The sequence below is a fragment of the Mauremys mutica genome, chromosome 4 (assembly GCF_020497125.1).
Source record: "Mauremys mutica isolate MM-2020 ecotype Southern chromosome 4, ASM2049712v1, whole genome shotgun sequence".
Taxonomy (NCBI): Eukaryota; Metazoa; Chordata; order Testudines; family Geoemydidae; genus Mauremys; species Mauremys mutica.
This window is the reverse complement of record NC_059075.1, coordinates 82,894,066-82,906,318: the sequence shown is the minus strand read 5'-3', so window position 1 is coordinate 82,906,318 and position 12,253 is coordinate 82,894,066. Positions and strand designations below refer to the sequence as shown.

General features: G+C 39.0%; 1 protein-coding gene across 6 annotated transcripts in view; it reads left to right on the top strand.

Moving 5' to 3' along the window:
• CTTN (cortactin) overlaps positions 1-11,725 on the top strand; it is a 41,678-nt gene extending 29,953 nt beyond the window's left edge. For all 6 annotated transcript variants that reach the window (XM_045015203.1, XM_045015200.1, XM_045015204.1 and 3 more), the window contains 5 exons: positions 3,866-4,014; positions 7,209-7,298; positions 8,170-8,359; positions 9,408-9,479; positions 10,011-11,725. In XM_045015203.1, the coding sequence (XP_044871138.1) occupies positions 3,866-4,014; positions 7,209-7,298; positions 8,170-8,359; positions 9,408-9,479; positions 10,011-10,147 (638 nt within the window). In that variant the 3' untranslated portion in view covers positions 10,148-11,725. The remainder of the gene's footprint in view (positions 1-3,865; positions 4,015-7,208; positions 7,299-8,169; positions 8,360-9,407; positions 9,480-10,010) is intronic.
• Positions 11,726-12,253: the final 528 nt, after the last annotated feature.

Genomic DNA, 12,253 nt, shown 5'->3' with positions numbered 1-12,253 from the left:
TGACAGCTAGTGATGAGCTGGGGGCTAAGGCTTCAGGGCCAGATTATATTTACATTCACACCTAATCTACCTAGGTATCCAGCAAACAGAGCTGTGTTGTCCAAGGCCATGGCTACACTTGCAAATTTGCAGCACTGCAGCAGGGTGTGAAAACACACCCTCTCCAGCGCTGCAAATTGCGGCACTGCAAAGCGCCAGTGTGGTCAAAGCCCCAGCGCTGGGAGCGCGGCTCCCAGTGCTGTACGTTATTCCCCACAGGGAGGTGGAGTACGGACAGCGCTGGGAGAGCTCTCTCCCAGCGCTGGCGCTTTGACTACACTTAGCGCTTCAAAGCGCTGCCGCGGCAGCGCTTTGAAGTGCAAGTGTAGCCATAGCCCAAGTGATAGATTTTGGCTGGGGTTGGGTTACAAACCACTTGAATGTGGGGGAAGGGGGGATGAAATGTTGTTCTTATTGTATGAGTAAAGGGCAGTAGAACTGTACTTAGTCTGTGATGATTTGAAGGCATCAAGAGAGAGGGTGGGGACCTGTCCCTCTCCACTGTTTAAAGACAGAGCTGATTAGGCTCCATGGATAGTCTTTTGTTCTGTTAAGTGACCACTGCAGCTGAAATCACTGACAATCAGGTCTAAGTGCTTAGTCCTGTTGTGGGGACTGTTTTTGTGTAAGAGACAGCCCAGACTGTACTAGCAGTGAGGTTCCCGCACTGAGAGCTCAGCTGAAATCACTGAGAGCTGGTGGAACCTCAAGAGACCAACTCGCAGAAGTCACAGTGGTAGGTGACAGCAGAGGGTGACTGTGCAGGGCCATTGGCAACAGAGTGGTGGAGTGAACAGTGGCACAACGAACAGCCGTGGCCAGAGCGAACTGTGCCTTTTTGTCCCCCACCTGGAAGGCGTACTCACGTGAAAGCACCTCTGAACTCTGAGTCTCCACTGACTAAGGACAACACCAGTGAGTGGAGTGTGGTGGAGGGAAAAGTGAGGGGCATGTTAAATAAACATTTGTTTGTTGGACTATATTTTAGTCACTTTGCTCCAGAATGCTAGATTTGTGACTGGGAATGGAAACTTTTATATAAATATGTTTCCCAGTAGGCCAAGATTTTTAAAATGCAGTATTTGCCAAGGTTGTTATCTCACATTGTTGCTATCTTGGGAGGTCATTATGTTGGGGAGTTTCTGTACTAAACATTTTTATTATAATTAATTTTTACATAAGAATGGTCATACTGGGTCAGACCCATGGTCCATATAGCCCAGTACCCTGTCTTACAACAGTGGTCAAGGCCAGGTGCTTCAGAGGGAATGAATAGAACAGGGAATCATCAAGTGATCCATCCCCTGTTGCCCATTCCCAGCTTCTGGCAAACAGGCTAGGGACACTCAGAGCATGGCGTTGCATCCCTCTCATCCTGGCTAATAGCCACAGATGGACCTGTTCTCCAGGAATTTATCTAGTTCTTTTAAAAATCCTGTTATAGTTTTGGTCTTCACAGCATCCCCTGGCAAAGAGTTCCCTGGGTTGACTTTATATTGTGTGAAGAAATACTTCCTTTTGTTTTTTTTAAATCTGCTGCCTATTAATTTCATTGGGTGACTGCTAGTTCTTGTGTTATGTGAAGGATTAAATAAAATTTCCTTATTCACTTTCTTCGCACCAGTCAAGGTTTTGTAGACCTCTGTCATATCCCCATTAGTCATCTCTTTTCTAAGCTGAAAATTCCCAGTCACTTTAATCTCTCCTCCTGTTTCATACCCCTCATCATTTTAGTTGCCCATCTCTGTACCTTTTCCAATTCCAATATATATATTTTTAGGATGGGTGACCAGATCTACACACACTATTCAAGGTGTGCATGTACCATGGATTTATATAGAGGCAATATGATATTTTTCTGTCTTATTATCTATCCCTTTCTTAATGATTCCCAACATTGTTTGCTTTTGTGACTGTTGCTGCACATGGAGTGGATGTTTTCAGAGATCTATCCACAATGACTCCAAGATCTCTTCCTTGAGTGTTAACAGCTAATTCAGATGCCATCATTTTGTATGTATAGTTGAGATTGCTTTCCAATGTGCATTACTTTGCATTTATCAGCATTGAATTTAATTTGCCATTTTGTTGCCCAGTCACCCAGTTTTGTGAGATCCCTTTGTAGATCTTCACTGTCTGCCTGGGACTTAACTATCTTGAATAGTTTTGTATCATCTGCAAATTTTGCCACCTCACTGTTTACCCATTTTTCCAGATCATTTATGAATATGTTGAACAGCACTTGTCCCAGTACCGACCCCTCAGGGATACCACTATTTATCTCTCTCCATTCTGAAAACTGATAATTTATTCCTACCCTTTGTTTCCCATCTTTTAACCAGTTACTGATCCATGAGAGGATCTTCCCTCTTACCCCATGATGGCTTACTTTTCAAAAGTCAATTTTTTTTAGAAATCTATATCTGTTATGTGTTTTGGTGTAACTTGCATTTTCCTTATGTTAAATTTGGATTATCCTAACAAAACATTTACTTGATTCACTTTCTTCACATCAGTCAAGATTTTTATAGACCTTTAGCATATCCCCCCTTAGTCGTCTCTTTTCTAAGCTGAAAATTCCCAATCATTTTAATTTCTTCTCCTGTTTCATACCCCTAATCATTTTAGTTGCCCATCTCTGTACTTTTTGCATTTCCAGTATGTCTTTTTTGGGATGGGGTAACCAGATCTGCACACAGTATTCAAGGTGTACATGTGCCATGGATTTATATAGAGGCAATATGATATTTTCTGTCTTATTATTTATCCCTCTTTTAAAGCAAAGGTTTCAGAGTAGCAGCCATGTTAGTCTGTATTGCAAAAAGAACATAAGCTTTCGTGGGCTACATCCGATGAAGTGGGCTGTAGCCCACGAAAGCTTATGCTCAAATAAATTTGTTAGTCTCTAAGGTGCCACAAGTGCTCCTGTTCTTTTTTAAAAAGCAAACAGAATGTTGGGAATCACTGACTGCCGCTGCACACTGAGTGGATGTTTTCAGAGAACTATCCACAATGACTGCAAGATCTTTCTTGAGTGTTAACAGCTAATTCAGACTCCTTCATTTTGTATGTATAGTTGAGATTGTTTTCCAATGTACATTACTTTGCATTTATCAACATTAAATTTCATCTTCCATTTTTGTTGCCCAGTCACCCAGTTTTATGAGATCCCTTTGTAATTCTTCGCAGACTGCCTGGGACTTCACTATCTTGAATAGTTTGTATCATCTGCAAATTTTGCCACCTCACTGTTTACCCATTTTTCCAGATCATTTATGAATATGTTGAACAGCACTTGTCCCAGTACCGACCCCTCAGGGATACCACTATTTATCTCTCTCCATTCTGAAAACTGATAATTTATTCCTACCCTTTGTTTCCCATCTTTTAACCAGTTACTGATCCATGAGAGGACTTTCCTCTTACCCCATGATGGCTTAGTTTTCAAAAGTCAATTTAAATTAAATACATTTTTTTAAATGTATATTTTTTTAGAAATCTAGACCTGTTATGTGTTTTGGTATAACTTGCATTATTCTTATGTTAAATTTGCATAATCCTAACAAAACATTTATTTTATTCATATCTCTTTTATATATCTCATTGGTCCTGACACCCCCCCTGTAAATTCGAACACCCCCCCTAATTTCAATTCCTGGGGAAACCACTGGGGAGCCCCCATGAAGTGTGTTTCTCTCCACTGTGAAATCTGGCTGTAAACTGACTCCAGTATGGCACCTTGCAGAGATTCTGTGCAAGTAGAACACTTTTGTCTGGTTTTCATTTTGATCTTAAATATTTTTTTTTAATATTTGTAATGTTACAGTGAATAGTAAAACAAGCAACATCCGAGCTAACTTTGAAAACCTAGCCAAGGACAAGGAACAAGAAGACAGAAGGAAAGCAGAAGCTGAGAGAGCACAGAGAATGGCCCAGGAGAAACGAGAACAGGAGGAGGCGAGAAGGAAACTAGAAGTCAGTAAGATTCAGAGCCCTTCTGGGCAAACTCTGGTGGTTTCTAAGTGTGGAGTAGGAGAGGAGAAGGGTATATCCTCTAGGAAACATGCTCCTTTCTTTCTCTTGCTAGACTTGGACATTTAAGTATCCTGGTGCTAGCACTTCACCTGGGGGCCAGGGTCCCTTTCTACCAAACTGCACCTCCAGACAAACAGTGGACTCCCACAAGAGCTATAAATGTAACCACTGAGTAGCTAATGGAATCCTAGAACTGGAAATGGAAAAAATGTTGCTTAACCTCGACATGCTTCATAGAACACAGTAAAACTTCGTTATTCAAAATTAAAAACCATTCACATTTCCAGCATCACTGAGTAGTCATGACTCTCCCCTATTAATGGGACTAGATGATTTTGAGTGTTAGCAATAAGTGTTTTTTCACATCTAGGTCACTGTCTGAAATCCAGGCAAGGTTGGTAGTTGCCATTCCTGGGAAATGAGTTGGTGATCTCATTCTTCTCTCTTGGAGGATAAGGCACCATGTTACCCAAATAACCATCCTTGTTAGCTATTTCAACAGACACCAAGGACTGACTGGGTCTAGAGAATGAACTACCGTTGCTTCTCTGTGGGTATTGTAAGTTAGGCTGAGGGAACCTTGCACAGTTTCCCATGTACTGAGGTCATCTGCCTTCAAGGTGGTCAGTCCAGCACTGCATAGATTTAAAACATCTAAAAATTGGTGTGTTACATTCTCTGTGTGGAAGAGAGATTTAAAAGACCACAAAATAAATTCACTGATTGTTACATAAACCAAGCTGTGTCTAAGCAAAGCAACATACAACTAGTGTACATTAGTCAAATCAATAATAGCAGATAGGCTTGTTAATTTACAATTGAACGACTGATTTTTGCAGTATAGGTTTCGTAGGGCATGAATGCGAATTCTCACACTCCTGTGTCTCCAATCAGAGGGTGTTGTCTCCTTCTAGACTGTTTCAACTAATTACCTCACTGCTTTTGTTGGTCACATGCAATTTTTGTTTTGTTTTGTTTTCCCTCTCATGCTCATTTTACTTCAAGGATGATTGATGTTCAGGGAGCTTTTCTTTAAATGCTCTGTTGAATCAGCCAATGTCTAACGATTGTTAGTCTCAAATGCTAGAAGTTGCTTTCTAATCCAAGCTTCATGTAGAGCAATTTATGGTGGCAGAAACCCAGCTCTGGGCTGCTTGGAAAGACCATATTTTAAGCATCTTAAATGTTATATGGAAAAGCAATTACACTGTTGGCATCTAAACTACAGTCTGAGAAGCATGTAGCCATTTTAAAGAACACAGAACTCAGACTGTACTTAAACATTTGAGGCTGCTAATTTAGGTTGAAAGTATCTAATGCTATCTTTAAACAGAGAATTTCACTTATTTTACGCTTGTAGCAATTTAATGTAGTATAATACTTGGCACTTTTTCAGTGCTTTTCATCCAAAGAACATAAAGCCTTTTTCAAAGGTGGATCAATATCAATGTCTCCACTTCATTTTTAGAGGTAAGGAAACTGAGGCACTCAGTTTAAATAGCTTACCCAAAATCACAGTCAATGGCAGATCTAGGACTAGGAATCTGTGAACTCTCTCTTTTGGGTTACATTGGAGGAAATCTATCTAAATCTACAAAATATTACATAGAAAATAATAATTACAGAACTTAAAAGTGAATGGTAAAACATTGTTTTGCTTCTTAGTAATGCATAAAGAACATTTCTAAATTTTCTCAACTTTTTTTCTGCTTGCTTGTTCATCTATACATACATTTCAGGTCTTGAATTCCCTATTGCTATAGAACTCCCTGAGAAAACTCTCCAAGATACGAAAACCTGAGCAATTGCAAAGAAAGAGGAAACTTGTTCACACTGGGGCAGATTTTCATAAGAGCGCAGCACCAGTGTGTTGAGTTCTTCAAGCTGGGCCAGTGTTCAAGACTCTTGTCCTTGTGTGTTGGTTACACTTGTTTAACTCAGCCTCTTGACAAACAATGAGGAGCAAAGGTTTCTGTGTAAGCTGTACAGCTGTGGGCTGGGATTTCTACAGAAGGCCTAACAGGGAAGTCTGGGCTTGATATTCCTAATTTTTTCTAAAGAATTGAAAAACACAGTAGCTCCCTCTCCTTACCCTTCCTTTTTTTTTATTGTGAAAAATGCCCTGTTTTTATCATAAGGGAGCTGTAAAAAGAAAAGATATTGGCTGTGTCCCTGCAAAGAGCACATACTTCTGTCCTCAAAGTACTGCATGCTCCTGCAAATGTCTGTTACATTAGTGAGAAGAATTAAACACAAGGCAGACGTGTTAATTTCTGTTGCTAAATGGCACAAGCAGTTACTCCTGAGTATTGCAGGTAAAGAGGCAAATACTAACTGGCAATGCCTAACTTTTATAACCTTTTAAAATCATGGTAATATTAATCTTCCTGTATTTTAATATCCTACCTCAGTCCAAAATTAACCTCAAAGATTCACGCGTCCTTTTGGCTGCACCTGAATCAGTGCAATGTTTCAATCAGCATGCAGTGGACTGTGTGGAGCTCCAAATTGTCGCACACTGTATAGCAGAATGCGGTGGTAGTGTTGCTTTTATTTACACCATGTGGAAACCTTGTGGAAGTTCAGGCCACAGCATTGTTGCGAATTTAATTCTGTCCTAGCTATTCAAAGCCTGTTGCCTTGTCAGCTGGTTAACATGCCAGGAAAAGCTTAAAACATTGTTTCTCATCAAAAATGACATGTCAGTTTTGTAACTAGAACATGTGGTATCAAGTTCCCTACACTTGAATTAAAATACAATTTGAAGCCCAGTTCATGGATTTAAAATACTGAATACAGATAACCTACAGATGCTATGCAAATATTCCAAAGAGCAGAATCAGGTGCTTGCTTTACATTCTACACATAACGTACATAAATTACTCTCTCTCCTAATCCACCCTATTTATTCACACACCTTATGGCCAGTCTAAACAAAACATACAGGTTTAATTATGCAATTAGTTAGATGCTGTGTTTTCAAGTCCAAAAAACAACCTTTGTCACCAGGCCTTCTAGAGTTAGTTTAAGAGAACACTGGTCATTGCACCCACACTGCTTCTTGGTCACTATCCTGGAGTCAAACACTGTTCAAAGTTATCCTGAATTTAATCACTTTTTTCTTTTTGATAAAGGAACAAGCTAAAGCCAAAAAACAAACTCCACCTCCATCTCCCACCCCACAGCCAGCTGATGAGAAGCTGCCCTCAAGCCCAGTTTATGAGGTTGGTTAAAATCACAATTAGTAGCTTGAATAGCTTGTTCCAAACACATTTCAGTAGTGAACAGGCTTTAGATTTGTGGGTAATTTTTTGTGGCTTTGCTGTGAAGTAATGATGTGCAGTAAAGTGGTAAGCTGCCTTCTTGTTGTAGGAAGTTCTATTTAATGGGTCATGGCATTTGGGTTTTATAGCTAGATGTGTAAATATAAGGGGATGTATAGGTAGCCTTGTATCTGTAAGATTTTTCTCTCCTACTGAAATATCAATAAGGGGTTAATGTGGGAAATGGAGTTCTTACAACAATTGTTAGAGTTCAGCCTTAAAGGGTGAAATTGAAATAAAGTGAGAGAGATTTATTCTTCCTAGTATTAAAATGTTATTGTTTTCATTGTAAATAAGAAACATATAAATGCAACAAGCAAAAAAGTGTCTAAGTGTGAGAAACATACTTGTCTTATATCATAAACCACCATTTATTAGCAATATTACAATATTTACACAATGGACCTGTTGACATTAGACACATGTCTGTTTAGTTGTAATGCACTTATTGTAGTGGTATCTAGAGATTTAAAGTTATCATGCAGTAGTTCCTGGAATCACAACAGTGATGGCAGACTAACTTGATATCTGTAGAATAGCTGTTCTGTTCTGTTGGATTCTAATCCTACTTAGGGTGACCTCAAGACAATCGTGCACGTGTACATATTGTTGTCTGATAGTATTGAATATTGCCGTTTTCAAAAGAAATGTTCTCGCTAGTTTGAGTTCTAGTGCTGAATGCAGTACCTAGGAACTTCTCTTCTGTACTATTGATGTCACGTTTGAAGGGCTGCTTATGTGACCCTGACAAGTTTCACCTTTGTTTTTCTAGGATGCAGCTTCATATGAGTCAGAAGCAACCTACAAGAATTCCAATACAATATATTCAGCTGTACATGAGCCAGAATCCAGCTACAAAACTGAAGAGTCAGACTACCAAGAAGCAGTCAGTCAGCGGGAGTCAGAATATGACCCAGAGACAGTCTATGAAGTGGCAGGGGCAGGAGACCTCTATCAAGCAGGTAGAGTGCTCTTATTTCTAAGTTGGTATCTTCAAATGGTAGGTAGTGATTCAGTGAATAATTGTACTGATATGTCCCTGTCACTGGTTTGGGCAGCAACATATAATCTAAGTTGTTAACATTTTAATTTAAATGTGCAGATATCAAATTAAAGGGGCAATATGGCAAAGCAGAACATTGACCTGCCTTTATAATGACTGGGCCTTATTTCCAAAGCTGAAAATAAACAAGATTCATGATTTAATGTTGAACTAACTATAATGCAAACTAATGACTGCTTTTAGCTGAAGCTTAGAGAGAGCCATCCTCTTGCTTCTGCTTATGTCATATAACACAAGTTGGCTTTGGAAAAAAATACAAAGGTGAACTTCAAATAAAGGCTTATTTTAGCCAGTGCTGGCCAGCCATCTTGAAAATCCTACTAACAAATAATTGCCTTTAGAATTAAGCAACAGATGCATTTTTTTAACCTTTGCAGTCTGGGACATTCAGCCTAGAAAGCTAAATCTGCTGATGGGGGAGTAGAGATCGGAAGGATGTGTTCTTGTTTTTTCATGTCACTTTTGTGTGTGTGTGTGTGAGAGAGAGAGAGAGAGATGGTACTTTTTTCATCTTGTAAAAGTATTTATTTGTTTTTCTCAAAATTTGTTCATAAACTAATTCAAAGCTGCCTCTCTCTTCCCCAGTCCCCACTCTCACGGCCATGCGAGAATGAAATTTCTCTTCAAAGTGTGTCCCTGGATCTATTGACATTTTATAGACTTTTTCCTGAACTAAAGCAATGGGTCTTCATTTCTACACTCTCATGCTCCTTTCTATAACAACCTCCCCATCCATCTCAATTTCTAATTTGTTGTAAAAATATCAAAGAAACCAATCAAAACACTGACACAGTTGGCTAGTTTGTTTCCTTACTTCAGTCTGTGTCCAAATTACAATGGAGATGTGGAAGAAGAGTGCCAGGTTACACTTTCATAAATGAAGGCTCTATCTATACATAGTGTGGTTTTAGTCCTCTAATGTGTCTGTCTTTTCTAACACTCTTTAGAAGAAAATACTTATGATGAATATGAAAATGAACTTGGAATTACAGCCATTGCCCTTTACGATTATCAGGCTGGTAAGCGCAGGTCTTGTTCTCTTTAATTTTGTAAGCTATGAATAACTTTGTCTAGTGTAATATTAGTGTAATACGTATCCCCCACCCAGAATACATTAAGCCCAGCTCTAGCAGTTAGATATTAAGTGACCGCCAGGGCCGAAGAGTAACATGAATATTATGGTTATAGAAAATTTTCCTTGGTGTGATGGGTAGCAGTCACTATACAAGATTAACAGCATACCCAACGTGTAATGGATTAGAATTGAATGTTCTCCTTTTAGGGTGAAAGCTGCCACTATAAAACAACTAACAGGGAGCCTGTTGCTCAGAGAACTCTTTTGATTATCACATTTTCTATCCTGTTTTAAATGTCTTTGTTTGGCGCATTGGAGAGAGGAAGGTAGCTAACATTACTAAGGTTCCTCTGTGAATAACTCCCTTTTTAATCATTTAATGCTACTAAAAATACCATTACCTAGGAAAAAGCTGACCACAGTAGAACTTCATGTGAGAGTACTAAACACATTGCCTCTTCCACTCTTTTCTCAGCGGGAGATGATGAGATTTCCTTCGATCCAGATGACATCATCACGAACATAGAAATGATTGATGACGGCTGGTGGAGGGGAGTGTGCAAAGGCAGATATGGGCTCTTCCCAGCCAATTATGTTGAGCTGAGGCAATAAAGAATATTGTCAACCGATTATGCCTTAATGCCATAGTCATTAAACCTGATTTAATACACTACAAATCATGATGCTTTTTTGAGGATGGAGGGATAGATACATACTGCTTTTATATTTAATACTTTGCTGATGCTTTTTAAAATGTTTATGCCACAGAATTTGCTAATATATTGTAACTCTTATGTTCCCCACCAAGGCCCCTGGTAACGGTTTTTATGCATTTTGAAATGTTTTTCCTTATTCTTTGCCAAATTAGTGATTGTCATTAAATGCCGTTTCAAGGACTATTAGCTGCCTGTCATAAGAATGCATGTTTCACTCATACCTGTAAGTGAACAGAATTACCTAGTGATTAAGTCTAGTTAGTCTTCCAGTAAATGTTGTCAGCTAAAGATCATGGCTATGTAGGTAATTTGCATTTCCACATAAGTAGGAGTAGCCCTGTATTTCCATATATAGTGTATGGATAAGGGAAGACAAGGACTTGAGAGTTACAGTTAATGACAACTACCTAACTTTGAATATTGGCCAATGGTTAGATATGTATTGATGCTATGAAGGAAAGAGTCCAGTTATTCATTATTTCATTTTAAAGTGAGGTCTCTTGGCTCTTTTATGGACTTTCTGGTGCTACTGCTTTTGTCTTTTTCCCCTATGGACATCTTAGCACTAGCTCTTGCTAATCGCTTCGTTCTCTCCCCTCTCCCAGAAAACCCTTTTAAAGTTGCTACAGAAGTGCTTGCAAAATTTCAGTGTTGACTCCCCCAAGGACATGCATGGTCTGTTCAAGGAACCCCAAACTGGCATCCAAACCAGTACCCCACTACCTACAGTAACAGTCTCTCTGCCTTAAAGATTAAAAGGAAGTACAATGTTGCTATTATATTTGTACACACAATGCATTTTTGTTCATACAATGAAACAGGTAGGCTTGCAGTTCAGTAAGACGGTTATAACCATATTTCAGTGAAGAAATGTTAATACAAATAGCATAAAACCATTCCAGATAGTCTTCACTTCTGATCCACACAAAGACAACTGTCCTCTTTATATGTTCAGCTGAAACTGCCAGTAACATTTCTCCTTAACAAAGGAGTTAGTCCTGTTTTTTGCCAAAATAGAAATTGAAGTTCTTGTCACTTTTAAAAATTGGTTTACTTCACCACAAAAGTTAGTGTCCCTACCAAAGATAGTAAGTTCCAGCTAATAATGCATATGTTAAATGTGTATACTGTCTGTATCCACCTTCTGATCAAAATGAGAATGGCAGGGTAGAACTGGTACATTTGGACCAATGGAGTACAGAAAATCTTTGTATAAAATGGCACAGTGTATCTTGGAAGAAGGTATCATGTTGAAACCAAGTCTTGGATGGTTGGGACAATCTTTAATTAATGTCATGTATGTCATATGACTATATATTTTTTTCCTCTTCCGTGGTTTCATTTTTGTTGTATTGCATTAATAGATTGGGTTGGGTTTTATATACAGTTTATTTTATCCAATTTTGCATAGAACACCACATAGGAGATATGATTTTTTGTAAATTAAATATTCAAATAAACTTTTTGAACCATTTTCATGGGTTACTTTTGTATTTTAAAGCTGATGTATCAAGAATGTTGAGGTTTCAGTTATGAGATTCTCATTGTTCACTCATCTGGTCACCTTCACCATATCGGCTTCCAGGTCAGTCAGATTCTTAACACCATGAATAATGAGCACTTCCACTGGACACTGCTATGTAGTGCCCAGTTATTGCAGTGATAGGTACCTTTCTGAATGAGTGTTCCAGCAGCGCCCTGCTGAACTTTCTGAACACTTCCCTAACACACAGATCCACTGGCTAGGCTCCTGTTCCTGCCCCCATATGGAAACATTTAGATTTTAAATAAAGGGGTTATGGGCCAGAGTTTAAAAAACAGCGTAGCTCTCATTTAGGCACCTCAGTGAAGTGAGCTGACTACCCCTGCCCAAAACAAACATATGCAGGATGCCACAGCTCCCACAGAGAATGAGAGGTGCAACTGGAGCTGCAGGATACTGAGGTCTTTGAAAATTTGACTCTTAGCTGTGGTTTTTGTGGGGAGAAAAAAGCTGTACATA